Raw genomic sequence first — 15353 nt, 5'->3', positions numbered from 1 at the left:
TCAGGGGGGGCAACTCTGGCTACTCACGGTCTCGTAGTCGCCAGGGAGTCCTCCCTGAAGTGTTTGTTCTCCACAAGTCGAGCCGGGGGCGTCGGGTGCAGAGTTGCAAGTCTCACGCTTCTGGCGGGAAACGCAGTTGTCTTTAAGTTGCTCCTTTGGAAACAAAGTTGCAGTCTTGGGTGAACAGGGCCGCTGTTCTCTGGAGTTTCTTGGTCCTTCTAGAGCAGGGCAGTCCTCTGAGGATTCAGAGGTCGCTGGTCCCTGGGGAAAGCGTCGCTGGAGCAGTGTCTTTAGAAGTGGGGAGACAGGCCGGTAGAGCTGGGGCCAAAGCAGTTGGTGTCTCCATCTTCTCTGCAGGGTTTTTCAGCTTAGCAGTCCTCTTCTTCTTAGGTTGCAGGAATCTAGTTTCCTACTGAATTTAGGGGTGTGTTTAGGTCTGGGAGGGCAGTAGCCAATGGCTACTGTCCTTGAGGGTGGCTACACCCTCTTTGTGCCTCCTCCCTGAGGGGAGGGGGGCACATTCCTATCCCTATTGGGGGAATCCTCCATCTGCAAGATGGAGGATTTCTAAAAGTCAGAGTCACCTCAGCTCAGGGCACCTTAGGGGCTGTCCTGACTGGTCAGTGACTCCTCCTTGTTTTTCTCATTATCTGGACTTGCTGCCAAAAGTGGGGGCTGGGTCCAGGGGGCGGGCATCTCCACTAGCTGGAGTGCCCTGGGGCATTGTAACACGAAGCTTGAGCCTTTGAAGCTCACAGCTAGGTGTTACAGTTCCTGCAGGGGGGAGGTGTGAAGCACCTCCACCCAGAGCAGGCTTTGTTTCTGTCCTCAGAGAGCACAAAGGCTCTCACCGCATGGGGTCAGAAACTCGTCTCTCAGCAGCAGGCTGGCAGAGACCAGTCAGTCCTGCACTTAACAATTGGGTAAAATACAGGGGGCATCTCTAAGATGCCCTCTGTGTGCATTTTTTAATAAATCCAACACTGGCATCAGTGTGGGTTTATTATTCTGAGAAGTTTGATACTAAACTTCCCAGTGTTCAGTGTAGCCATTATGGAGCTGTGGAGTTCGTTTTTGACAGACTCCTAGACCATATACTCTTATGGCTACCCTGCGCTGACAATGTCTAAGGTTTTGCTTAGACACTGTAGGGGCATAGTTCTTATGCACCTATGCCCTCACCTGTGGTATAGTGCACCCTGCCTTAGGGCTGTAAGGCCTGCTAGAGGGGTGACTTACCTATGCCACAGGCAGTGTGAGGTTGGCATGGCACCCTGAGGGGAGTGCCATGTCGACTTAGTCATTTTCTCCCCACCAGCACACACAAGCTGGCAAGCAGTGTGTCTGTGCTGAGTGAGGTGTCCCTAGGGTGGCATAAGTCATGCTGCAGCCCTTAGAGACCTTCCCTGGCATCAGGGCCCTTGGTACCAGGGGTACCAGTTACAAGGGACTTACCTGGGTGCCAGGGTTGTGCCAATTGTGGAGACAATGGTACATTTTAGGTGAAAGAACACTGGTGCTGGGGCCTGGTTAGCAGGGTCCCAGCACACTTCTCAGTCAAGTCAGCATCAGTATCAGGCAAAAAGTGGGGGGTAACTGCAACAGGGAGCCATTTCTTTACAGGCGGCGTAGGAGACTCTTTAGCCCGTGTTGTTTGATGATCTTGGCAAGCGGGTGCCATGTACATTTTTTGGGATGAGTGAAGATCTTTGGGGCACTCCAAAGCATGCGCCTTTGGGTTCTGTTGTGAACGGCGGTAGTCTGACACTGTTCTTCCGATGAGGAGACATCAATTCCCATTCAGGGGATGTATCCAAACCACTTGCCTCTCGTAGCCCTTCAAAATGTGGGTCCATTGAGGGCTGTGAAACAATCTCTCCTTCTTCCTCTTCTTGACCTTCCTCAATCTATTGCTGGGCTTCTCTCTTCTGGATCTATGCCTAGGAATCAGAGGAATGTGAGAAAGTTGCAGCATCACTGACGTTTGTATCAGAGCCGGAAACGTCAGTGATGGTGCCTGCTGGAGATGTCAGAAGGGGCAAGGAGATGGTGTCCTCTCTTCCTAGGAACGTCTGTTAGAGTTGGCCAGTGTATCTGGGCCACTGGCATGAATGACAGAGCATGTGCTGGAATTGTGCCAAAAAAGCCTCCCAGGAATAAGTTAAAGCAACAATGGGGCCCTCATGTGTAGCAGATGGGGCCCTCATCTTAATAAAAATTAATAAAATTACTTAATAATTTAGAGCATAGTGTTAAAAAGAGCAACTGGGATCCGTACCCAGAGTCTGAAAGGCTGCGTTCACTTGATCCTGCTGTGGCTGAGGAACTGAAGGCAGCATCTTGCCTGGCACCACAGGGGAAGTCAGAAGAGGTGCTGGCATCCCCGGTAGTGGCCCCACAAATAGAATCAGTGCGACCTCCTAACAATCTTCCTTCGAGACTGGTTGTGGAGTCACCAATCTTGGAGACTTGTCCTTTGAGGAATGACATCAAGACTCATGATGTTGCTTCTTCCTCGCCGACTTCAAAGAAGGAAGACATAGAAACCTGGATCTTGGACGAGACTTGTGACTACCTCTTTTCTTGTCCTTTTCTCTGATCATAAACAATTTCGTCTCACTCTCTTTAAGGGTCTTTGGATTAATCCGCTAGCAACTGGAACAGGCATCAACATCTTGATCTGAACCCTAACGCCACAGCCAGATGTCAGAGGATTAGAAACAGACATTTGACCCTCACAGTCCTAGCAGGGTTTAAAACTCTACTTTAAAGGTGGTGATATTTAAAAAAAACTAAAAAAAAAAAAAAAAACTACACATCCGAGAGACAAAAAAAAAAATGTTGAAAATCGACAATTCCTTAAAGGAGGGTGTAGGAAAATGACTACTTGTTGCAGTTCCCCCCCACTTTTTGCTGGATATTGATGCAGACTTGACTGAAGTGTGAAGTGTGCTGGGACCCTGCTAACCAGGCCCCAGCACCAGTGTTCCACAATTGGCACACAGATACGTTCCTTTTAAAAGGTACCAGTGGTACCAAGGGCCCTGCGACCAAAGAAGGTCCCTAAGGGCTGCAGCATGTGTTGTGCCACCCTAAGGGACCCCTCACCTAATACATGCACACTGCCATTGCCGATTGTGTGTGTTGGCGGGGAGAAAAAGGCAAAGTCGACATGGCATCCCCCTCAGGGTGCCATGCCAACGAAACACGTCCTGTGGCATAGTAAGTCACCCCTCTAGCAGGACTTAAAGCCATAAGGCAGGGTGCACTATACCACAGGTGAGGGCATCGCTGCATGAGCAATATACCCTACAGTGTCTAAGTCTATTCTTAGACATTGCAAGTAAAGTGTGGCGATATTAAGTCTATGGTCTGGGAGTTTGTCAAAACCAACTCCATAGTTCCATAATGGCTACACTGAATACTGGGAAGTTTAGTACTAAACTTCTCAGAATAATAAACCCAAACTGATGCCAATGTTGGATTTATTAAAATATGCATACAGAGGGCATTTTCGAGATGCCCCTGTATTTTATCCAGTCCTTCAGTGCAGGACTGACTGGTCTGTGCCAGCCTGCCACTGAGAGACGAGTTTCTGACCCCCTGGGGTGAGAGCCTTTGTGCTCTCTGAGGCCAGAAACAAAGCCTGCACTGGGTGGAGGTGCTTCACACCTCCCCCTGCAGGAACTGTAACACCTAGCAGTGAGCCTCAAAGGCTCACGCTTCGTTTTACAATGCCCAAGGGCACTCCAGCTAGTGGAGATGCCCAAACCTCTCCCCCCCCTTCATCCCCCCCGGACACAGACCCCACTTTTGGCAGCAAGTCCAGGGAGATAATAAGGAAAACAAGGAGGAGTCACCCCTAAGGTGACCAGAGCTGAAGTGACCCCCTCCTTGGAAAATCCTCCACCTTGTTTTGGAGGATTTAGCCAATAGGGATAGGGATGTGCTCCCCTCCCCAAGAGGAGAGAGCCCAAGGAGGGTGTAGCCACCCTCAAGGACAGTAGCCATTGGCTACTGCCCTGGGACCCTAACACACCCCTAAATTCAGTATTTGGGGGCCACCCTGAACCCAGGATTTCAGATTCCTGACAACCTAACAAGAAGAAGGACTGCTGACCTGAAAACCCCGCAGAGAAGAAGGAAGACGACAACTGCTTTGGCCCCAGCTTTACCGGCCTGTCTCCTGATTCAAAGAACCTGCAACAGTGACGCATCCAGTGGGCCCAGCGACCTCTGCCGACTCAGAGGACTGCCCTGCAACTACAAAGGACCAAGTAACTCCTGTGGACCGCGGCCCTGTCTAAAGCAACATGAAGAAACCATCTTTAAAGGGACTCTCACCTCACTCCAGAAGCGTGAGTCCCCACCACCCTGCACCCGATGCCCCGGGCCTGTGTCCAGAGAAACCAATGCCGCAGAGAGGACCCCCAGGCGACTCCGAAGTGTCCACCCTGAGCCAACCTCTGCACCCCCACGACGACGCCTGCAGAGGGAATCCCTAGGACTACCCTGACCGCGACCGCCCGGTGAAAAGAAACCGGACGCCTGGAAGAAGCACTGCACTCGCAGCCCCCAGGCCCGTGACTGCAGACTGGAACTGGAGCACCCCTAGTCTCCATAGGCGCCTATGTTATTTGGGCCCCTCTTTGACCTCGGCACCTGACTGGCCCTGTGTTGCGGGATGTTTGGGGTTGACTTGAACCCCCAACGGTGGGATGCCTATGCCCCGGAGACTGAACTTGTAAGTACTTTACTTACCTCAAAAACTAACCTGTACTTACCTCCCCAAGGAACTATTGAATTTTGCAGTGTCCACTTTTAAAATAGCTTATTGCCATTTTATGCCAAACTGTGTACATTACTGTTTTGATTCAAAGTCCTATCTATACCTATGCAAAGTACCTTACATTTTATGTACTTACCTGCAATTTGAATCTTGTGGTTCTAAAATAAAGAAAATAATATTTTTCTATATAAAAACCTATTGGCCTAGATTTAAGTCATTGAGTGAGTATTCTCATTTATTGCCTGTGTGTGTACAACAAATGCTTAACACTACCCTCTGATATGCCTACTGCTCGACCACACTACCACAAACAGAGCATTAGTATTATCTATTATTGCCTCTGTCAAGCCTCTTGGGGAACCCCTGGACTCTGTGCACACTATCTCTCATTTTGATATAGTGTACAGAGCAAGCTTCCAACAGAGGGTATGAAAAAACACTACGCGTCGAGGGCACGGAAAAAAAGAGAATTGATGCCAGCAGGCCGACGGGGTCTCTTTATGACTTCAGTGATGTCACGCGTTGATGCGTGCAGAGCACTGCTTGTGTCGACACCCCTTTCGACATGGGAGAGCTATCACAAAGGTTTCAGTGGAATGCTGGTGCATGGGGATTTTTAGAAGGCGAGGAATTAGCAGGTAGATCTATCCATCAGAAATATGTTATTTAGGTTCCAGTCAGATCTTACTACTTTAGTAAAATGCAGAATGTTTCTATAGTAAAAGGATGATAGAGAAGAGGTAATAGAGATCATCAGGAATAGGTTTCACAATTAGCTAGGCGACCAATGGAGAATGTGGAGATGTTGACTGAACTTAGAAGAGAAGGAGGATGCCTGCTAAACAGTAATGGAAAGAATGGTATGCATATAGAAGAATGGGACACTGTCAACAGGGAGAACAAAACAAAATTAGAAGTTACTGTACTTATTGGACTGCATGTCAACCGTGCCACTGCTGATGATGTCGAGAAGCAGCACTGCCCACTCGGTCGTCTGCTGGGTGCTGCGCTGAACTGTGTCAAACATACCCCCAACCTGCCAGGAGATGAAAGAAACTCTGTTTTATGGTTTGAAGACAGAAGAACATATCTGAAATGCTAAAGACCCAATTCATTTAGTCTGTCAAAATTATCACTGCTCACAACATTATAGCACAATCCATTAAGAACAAAGAATCAACTTGGGTCTGTATTGAGGCGTCTAGCTAGTTGGCAGAGAAACAACATTTGAGTGGTTTGTACATCGATTCAAAATATTTCCCTGTAGAATAAGCTCCTTACCTTTGGTAACGCTCTTTCTGGTAGAAACCATAAAGAAGCAGAGTCCTCACCTTTTGAATATTTCCCAGGCATAATCCAGAAGTTTTTCAGAAGTACCTATGCTCCTAAAATGACATGCATGACTATTACAGGTGCCACTCCTGCACGCCGACACCAGCTGCTTTCGAGAGTGCCCACACTCCGTGATGTAGAGGCCCAAATGCAAACTGATGTGATAAGAGTGCAGATTCCTAAACTTGGGATCGTATTAATGGGAAGAGTCTAATCACAGAACGAGGAGGACGGAAAGGTCTGTGAGGAATCTGCGACTAGATGGAGTCTCTACCAGAATGAGCATTACCAAAGGTAAGTAACTTGTTCTTCTGATGGAGACTTCTAGCTGTAGATTCCTCACCTTTTGAGTAGATACTAAAGCAGTACCTCCTTGGAAGTGGTCTGTAGATAAACTCCAACATGAAAGTCTAGCAAGATGCCCCTCCTGGTGGACCAGACTGTCCAGCCAACAGTGCTTCATGAATATATGAAGGGATGCTCACGTATCCACCCTATCTGGGGGAAAAATAGGAAACGCTTTTGTGGACGCTTGTAGGAAGCTGGCTCTCTATGTGATATATCTGTAAGGAAATGCCTCCTTGGCATGGTTGCCCCCTGACTTTTTGCCTTTGCTGATGCTATGTTTACAATTGAAAGTGTGCTGAGGCCTGCTAACCAGGCCCCAGCACCAGTGTTCTTTCCCTAACCTGTACTTTTGTATCCACAATTGGCAGACCCTGGCATCCAGATAAGTCCCTTGTAACTGGTACTTCTAGTACCAAGGGCCCTGATGCCAAGGAAGGTCTCTAAGGGCTGCAGCATGTCTTATGCCACCCTGGAGACCTCTCACTCAGCACAGACACACTGCTTGCCAGCTTGTGTGTGCTAGTGAGGACAAAACGAGTAAGTCGACATGGCACTCCCCTCAGGGTGCCATGCCAGCCTCTCACTGCCTATGCAGTATAGGTAAGACACCCCTCTAGCAGGCCTTACAGCCCTAAGGCAGGGTGCACTATACCATAGGTGAGGGTACCAGGGCATGAGCATGGTACCCCTACAGTGTCTAAACAAAACCTTAGACATTGTAAGTGCAGGGTAGCCATAAGAGTATATGGTCTGGGAGTTTGTCAAACACGAACTCCACAGCACCATAACGGCTACACTGAAAACTGGGAAGTTTGGTATCAAACTTCTCAGCACAATAAATGCACACTGATGCCAGTGTACATTTTATTGTAAAATACACCACAGAGGGCACCTTAGAGGTGCCCCCTGAAACTTCACCGACTATCTGTGTAGGCTGACTAGTTTTAGCAGCCTGCCACAAACCGAGACATGTTGCTGGCCCCATGGGGAGAGTGCCTTTGTCACTCTGAGGCCAGTAACAAAGCCTGCACTGGGTGGAGATGCTAACACCTCCCCCAGGCAGGAATTGTCACACCTGGCGGTGAGCCTCAAAGGCTCACCTCCTTTGTGCCAAACCAGCAGGACACTCCAGCTAGTGGAGTTGCCCGCCCCCTCCGGCCAGGCCCCACTTTTGGCGGCAAGGCCGGAGAAAATAATGAGAAAAACAAGGAGGAGTCACTGGCCAGTCAGGACAGCCCCTAAGGTGTCCTGAGCTGAAGTGACTCTAACTTTTAGAAATCCTCCATCTTGCAGATGGAGGATTCCCCCAATAGGGTTAGGATTGTGACCCCCTCCCCTTGGGAGGAGGCACAAAGAGGGTGTACCCACCCTCAGGGCTAGTAGCCATTGGCTACTAACCCCCCAGACCTAAACACGCCCTTAAATTTAGTATTTAAGGGCTACCCTGAACCCTAGAAAATTAGATTCCTGCAACTACAAGAAGAAGGACTGCCTAGCTGAAAAACCCCTGCAGAGGAAGACCAGAAGACGACAACTGCCTTGGCCCCAGAAACTCACCGGCCTGTCTCCTGTCTTCCAAAGATCCTGCTCCAGCGACGCCTTCCGAAGGGACCAGCGACCTCGACATCCTCTGAGGACTGCCCCTGCTTCAAAAAGACAAGAAACTCCCGAGGACAGCGGACCTGCTCCAAGAAAAGCTGCAACTTTGTTTCCAGCAGCTTTAAAGATCCCTGCAAGCTCCCCGCAAGAAGCGTGAGACTTGCAACACTGCACCCGGCGACCCCGACTCGGCTGGTGGCGATCCAACACCTCAGGAGGGACCCCACGACTACTCTGATACTGTGAGTACCAAAACCTGTCCCCCCTGAGCCCCCACAGCGCCGCCTGCAGAGGGAATCCCGAGGCTTCCCCTGACCGCGACTCTTTGAACCTAAAGTCCCGACACCTGGGAGAGACCCTGCACCCGCAGCCCCCAGGACCTGAAGGACCGGACTTTCACTGGAGAAGTGACCCCCAGGAGTCCCTCTCCCTTGCCCAAGTGGAGGTTTCCCCGAGGAACCCCCCCCTTGCCTGCCTGCAGCGCTGAAGAGATCCCGAGATCTCTCATAGACTAACATTGCGAACCCGACGCTTGTTTCTACACTGCACCCGGCCGCCCCCGCGCCGCTGAGGGTGAAATTTCTGTGTGGACTCGTGTCCCCCCCGGTGCCCTACAAAACCCCCCTGGTCTGCCCTCCGAAGACGCGGGTACTTACCTGCAAACAGACCGGAACCGGGGCACCCCCTTCTCTCCATTCTAGCCTATGTGTTTTGGGCACCACTTTGAACTCTGCACCTGACCGGCCCTGAGCTGCTGGTGTGGTAACTTTGGGGTTGCCCTGAACCCCCAACGGTGGGCTACCTTGGACCAAGAACTAAGCCCTGTAAGTGTCTTACTTACCTGGTTAACCTAACAAATACTTACCTCCCCTAGGAACTGTGAAAATTGCACTAAGTGCCCACTTTTAAAACAGCTATTTGTGAATAACTTGAAAAGTATACATGCAATTTTGATGATTCGAAGTTCCTAAAGTACTTACCTGCAATACCTTTCGAATGAGATATTACATGTAGAATTTGAACCTGTGGTTCTTAAAATAAACTAAGAAAAGATATTTTTCTATACAAAACCTATTGGCTGGATTTGTCTCTGAGTGTGTGTACCTCATTTATTGTCTATGTGTATGTACAACAAATGCTTAACACTACTCCTTGGATAAGCCTACTGCTCGACCACACTACCACAAAATAGAGCATTAGTATTATCTATTTTTACCACTATTTTACCTCTAAGGGGAACCCTTGGACTCTGTGCATGCTATTCCTTACTTTGAAATAGCACATACAGAGCCAACTTCCTACATTGGTGGATCAGCGGTGGGGTACAAGACTTTGCATTTGCTGGACTACTCAGCCAATACCTGATCACACGACAAATTCCAAAATTGTCATTAGAAATTGATTTTTGCAATTTGAAAAGTTTTCTAAATTCTTAAAAGACCTGCTAGGGCCTTGTGTTAGATCCTGTTTAGCATTTCTTTTTAGAGTTTAAAAGTTTGTAAAAGTTTGAATTAGATTCTAGAACCAGTTGTAGATTCTTAAAAAGTATTCCAACTTTTAGAAGCAAAATGTCTAGCACAGATGTGACTGTGGTGGAACTCGACACCACACCTTACCTCCATCTTAAGATGAGGGAGCTAAGGTCACTCTGTAAAATAAAGAAAATAACAATGGGCCCCAAACCTACCAAAATACAGCTCCAGGAGCTTTTGGCAGAGTTTGAAAAGGCCAACCCCTCTGAGGGTGGCAACTCAGAGGAAGAGGATAGTGACTTGGAGGACAATTCCCCCCTACCAGTCCTATCTAGGGAGAACAGGGTCCCTCAAACTCTGACTCCAAAAATAATAGTCAGAGATGCTGGTTCCCTCACAGGAGAGACCAACACCTCTGAAATCACTGAGGATAGCCCCAGTGAAGAGGACATCCAGTTAGCCAGGATGGCCAAAAGATTGGCTTTGGAAAGACAGATCCTAGCCATAGAGAGGGAAAGACAAGAGATGGGCCTAGGACCCATCAATGGTGGCAGCAACATAAATAGGGTCAGAGATTCTCCTGACATGTTGAAAATCCCTAAAGGGATTGTAACTAAATATGAAGATGGTGATGACATCACCAAATGGTTCACAGCTTTTGAGAGGGCTTGTGTAACCAGAAAAGTGAACAGATCTCACTGGGGTGCTCTCCTTTGGGAAATGTTCACAGGAAAGTGTAGGGATAGACTCCTCACACTCTCTGGACAAGATGCAGAATCTTATGACCTCATGAAGGGTACCCTGATTGAGGGCTTTGGATTCTCCACTGAGGAGTACAGGATTAGGTTCAGGGGGGCTCAAAAATCCTCGAGCCAGACCTGGGTTGACTTTGTTGACTACTCAGTGAAAACACTAGATGGTTGGATTCAAGGCAGTGGTGTAAGTAATTATGATGGGCTGTACAATTTATTTGTGAAAGAACACCTATTGAGTAATTGTTTCAATGATAAACTGCATCAGCATCTGGTAGACCTAGGACCAATTTCTCCCCAAGAATTGGGAAAGAAGGCGGACCATTGGGTCAAGACAAGGGTGTCCAAGACTTCAACAGGGGGTGACCAAAAGAAAGGGGTCACAAAGACTCCCCAGGGGAAGGGTGATGAGACAACCAAAACTAAAAATAGTAAAGAGTCTTCTACAGGCCCCCAAAAACCTGCACAGGAGGGTGGGCCCAGAGCCTCTTCACAAAACAATGGGTACAAGGGTAAAAACTTTGATCCCAAAAAGGCCTGGTGTCATAGCTGTAAACAGCATGGACACCAAACTGGAGACAAGGCCTGTCCCAAGAAAGGTTCCACTCCAAACTCCCATCCAGGTAACACTGGTATGGCTAGTCTCCAAGTGGGATCAACAGTGTGCCCAGAGCAAATCAGGGTCCACACTGAAACTACTCTAGTTTCAGAGGGTGGGGTGGATTTAGCCACACTTGCTGTCTGGCCGCCTAACATGCAAAAATACAGACAGCAACTCTTAATTAATGGGACTAGAATAGAGGGCCTGAGGGATACAGGTGCCAGTGTCACCATGGTGACAGAGAAACTGGTTTCCCCTGGCCAATACCTGACTGGAAAAACTTACACAGTCACCAACGCTGACAATCAGAGAAAAGTACATCCCATGGCAATGGTTACTTTAGAATGGGGAGGGGTCAATGGCCTGAAACAGGTGGTGGTCTCCTCAAATATCCCAGTGGACTGTCTGCTTGGAAACGACCTGGAGTCCTCAGCATGGGCTGAGGTAGAACTAAAAACCCATGCAGCAATGCTGGGTATCCCTGAACTGGTGTGTGTGAAAACCAGAGCACAGTGCAAGGCACAGGGTGAACAAGTAGAGCTGGAGTCTGGAAGAATGGCCCAGCCTACCAAGAGAAAAGGAAAGTCAGTTGGGAAACCAACTGCAACACAGCAAAAGAAAGGGAACCTCTCTTCTCAGGAAGAAGTTCTGCCCTCTGAGGGAACTGAGCCTTTGGAGCTTGAACCTTATCAGGTTGAGCTCTTGGGCCCAGGGGGACCCTCAAGGGAAGAGCTGTGTAAGGGACAAGAAACCTGTCCCTCTCTTGAAGGCCTTAGGCAGCAAGCTGCTGAAGAGTCCAAAGGCAAGAAAAATGGAACACATAGGGTCTATTGGGAAGATGGGCTCCTGTACACTGAGGCCAGAGACCCCAAACCTGGTGCCACTAGGAGAGTGGTAGTGCCTCAGCTGTTCAGAGAGTTCATCCTAACATTGGCCCATGACATTCCCCTTGCTGGACATTTGGGACAAACCAAGACGTGGGAGAGGTTAGTCAACCACTTCTACTGGCCCAATATGTCCAACATGGTTAAGGAGTTTTGCCTCTCCTGCCCCACCTGTCAAGCCAGTGGTAAGACAGGTGGGCATCCAAAGGCCCCCCTCATTCCACTTCCTGTGGTGGGGGTGCCCTTTGAAAGAGTGGGTGTGGACATAGTTGGTCCACTAGAACCTCCCACAGCCTCAGGAAATATGTACATCCTGGTAGTAGTGGATCATGCTACCAGGTATCCTGAAGCTATTCCCCTTAGGTCGACTACTGCCCCTGCAGTAGCCAAGGCCCTCATTGGTATCTTTACCAGAGTGGGTTTCCCTAAGGAGGTGGTGTCTGACAGAGGTACCAACTTCATGTCAGCATACCTAAAGCACATGTGGAATGAGTGTGGAGTGACTTATAAATTCACTACACCCTACCATCCACAAACTAATGGCTTAGTTGAGAGATTCAACAAGACATTAAAAGGCATGATCATGGGGCTCCCAGAAAAACTCAAAAGGAGATGGGATGTCCTCCTGCCATGTCTGCTTTTCGCTTACAGGGAGGTACCACAGAAGGGAGTAGGATTCTCACCCTTTGAACTTCTGTTTGGTCATCCTGTAAGGGGACCACTTGCCCTTGTTAAAGAAGGCTGGGAGAGACCTCTCCATGAGCCTAAACAGGACATAGTGGACTATGTACTTGGCCTTCGCTCTAGAATGGCAGAGTACATGGAAAAGGCAACCAAAAACCTTGAGGCCAGCCAACAACTCCAGAAGTTTTGGTATGACCAAAAGGCTGCACTGGTTGAGTTCCAACCAGGGCAGAAAGTCTGGGTTCTGGAGCCTGTGGCTCCCAGGGCACTCCAGGACAAATGGAGTGGCCCTTACCCAGTGCTAGAGAGGAAGAGTCAGGTCACCTACCTGGTGGACCTGGGCACAAGCAGGAGCCCCAAGAGGGTGATCCATGTGAACCGCCTTAAGCTCTTCCATGACAGGGCTGATGTGAATCTGTTGATGGTAACAGATGAGGATCAGGAGGCAGAGAGTGAACCTCTCCCTGATCTTCTGTCATCAGACCCAAAAGATGGCACAGTAGATGGAGTGATCTACTCAGACACCCTCTCTGGCCAACAGCAGGCTGATTGTAGGAGAGTCCTACAACAGTTTCCTGAGCTTTTCTCCCTAACCCCTGGTCAGACACACCTGTGTACCCATGATGTGGACACAGGAGACAGCATGCCTGTCAAGAACAAAATCTTCAGACAGTCTGACCATGTTAAGGACAGCATCAAGGTGGAAGTCCACAAGATGCTGGAATTGGGAGTGATTGAGCGCTCTGACAGCCCCTGGGCTAGCCCAGTGGTCTTAGTCCCCAAACCTCACACCAAAGATGGAAAGAAAGAGATGAGGTTTTGTGTGGACTACAGAGGGCTCAATTCTGTCACCAAGACAGATGCCCATCCAATTCCAAGAGCTGATGAGCTCATTGATAAATTAGGTGCTGCCAAATTTCTAAGTACCTTTGACTTGACAGCAGGGTACTGGCAAATAAAAATGGCACCTGGAGCAAAAGAAAAGACAGCATTCTCCACACCTGATGGGCATTATCAGTTTACTGTTATGCCCTTTGGTTTAAAGAATGCCCCTGCCACCTTCCAAAGGTTGGTGAATCAAGTCCTTGCTGGCTTGGAGTCCTTTAGCACAGCTTATCTTGATGATATTGCTGTCTTTAGCTCCACCTGGCAGGATCACCTGGTCCACCTGAGGAAGGTTTTGAAGGCTCTGCAATCTGCAGGCCTCTCTATCAAGGCATCCAAATGCCAGATAGGGCAGGGAACTGTGGTTTACTTGGGACACCTTGTAGGTGGAGGCCAAGTTCAGCCACTCCAACCCAAGATCCAGACTATTCTGGACTGGGTAGCTCCAAAAACCCAGACTCAAGTCAGGGCATTCCTTGGCTTGACTGGGTATTACAGGAGGTTTGTGAAGGGATATGGATCCATTGTGACAGCCCTCACTGAACTCACCTCCAAGAAAATGCCCAAGAAAGTAAACTGGACTGTGGAATGCCAACAGGCCTTTGACACCCTGAAACAGGCAATGTGCTCAGCACCAGTTCTCAAAGCTCCAGATTATTCTAAGCAGTTCATTGTGCAGACTGATGCCTCTGAACATGGGATAGGGGCAGTTTTGTCCCAAACAAATGATGATGGCCTTGACCAGCCTGTTGCTTTCATTAGCAGGAGGTTACTCCCCAGGGAGCAGCGTTGGAGTGCCATTGAGAGGGAGGCCTTTGCTGTGGTTTGGTCCCTGAAGAAGCTGAGACCATACCTCTTTGGGACTCACTTCCTAGTTCAAACTGACCACAGACCTCTCAAATGGCTGATGCAAATGAAAGGTGAAAATCCTAAACTGTTGAGGTGGTCCATCTCCCTACAGGGAATGGACTTTATAGTGGAACACAGACCTGGGACTGCCCATGCCAATGCAGATGGCCTTTCCAGGTTCTTCCACTTAGAAAATGAAGACTCTCTTGGGAAAGGTTAGTCTCATCCTCTTTCGTTTGGGGGGGGGTTGTGTAAGGAAATGCCTCCTTGGCATGGTTGCCCCCTGACTTATTGCCTTTGCTGATGCTATGTTTACAATTGAAAGTGTGCTGAGGCCTGCTAACCAGGCCCCAGCACCAGTGTTCTTTCCCTAACCTGTACTTTTGTATCCACAATTGGCAGACCCTGGCATCCAGATAAGTCCCTTGTAACTGGTACTTCTAGTACCAAGGGCCCTGATGCCAAGGAAGGTCTCTAAGGGCTGCAGCATGTCTTATGCCACCCTGGAGACCTCTCACTCAGCACAGACACACTGCTTGCCAGCTTGTGTGTGCTAGTGAGGACAAAACGAGTAAGTCGACATGGCACTCCCCTCAGGGTGCCATGCCAGCCTCTCACTGCCTATGCAGTATAGGTAAGACACCCCTCTAGCAGGCCTTACAGCCCTAAGGCAGGGTGCACTATACCATAGGTGAGGGTACCAGGGCATGAGCATGGTACCCCTACAGTGTCTAAACAAAACCTTAGACATTGTAAGTGCAGGGTAGCCATAAGAGTATATGGTCTGGGAGTTTGTCAAACACGAACTCCACAGCACCATAACGGCTACACTGAAAACTGGGAAGTTTGGTATCAAACTTCTCAGCACAATAAATGCACACTGATGCCAGTGTACATTTTATTGTAAAATACACCACAGAGGGCACCTTAGAGGTGCCCCCTGAAACTTCACCGACTATCTGTGTAGGCTGACTAGTTTTAGCAGCCTGCCACAAACCGAGACATGTTGCTGGCCCCATGGGGAGAGTGCCTTTGTCACTCTGAGGCCAGTAACAAAGCCTGCACTGGGTGGAGATGCTAACACCTCCCCCAGGCAGGAATTGTCACACCTGGCGGTGAGCCTCAAAGGCTCACCTCCTTTGTGCCAAACCAGCAGGA

The 15353-nt window shown here is 49.0% G+C and overlaps 1 protein-coding gene across 13 annotated transcripts in view; it reads right to left on the bottom strand.

Annotated features, from left to right (window-relative positions):
• The window catches only part of MED12 (mediator complex subunit 12), a 786294-nt gene that overhangs the window by 256576 nt on the left and 514365 nt on the right, over window positions 1-15353 (bottom strand). For all 13 annotated transcript variants that reach the window (XM_069209253.1, XM_069209261.1, XM_069209285.1 and 10 more), the window contains one exon: window positions 5716-5825. In XM_069209253.1, the coding sequence (XP_069065354.1) occupies window positions 5716-5825 (110 nt within the window). The remainder of the gene's footprint in view (window positions 1-5715; window positions 5826-15353) is intronic.

Source organism: Pleurodeles waltl, chromosome 2_1, assembly GCF_031143425.1.
Source record: "Pleurodeles waltl isolate 20211129_DDA chromosome 2_1, aPleWal1.hap1.20221129, whole genome shotgun sequence".
NCBI classification, from domain to species: domain Eukaryota; kingdom Metazoa; phylum Chordata; class Amphibia; order Caudata; family Salamandridae; genus Pleurodeles; species Pleurodeles waltl.
The sequence above is the reverse complement of the archived record's forward strand: the minus strand, read 5'-3'. Positions and strand labels throughout refer to the sequence as shown.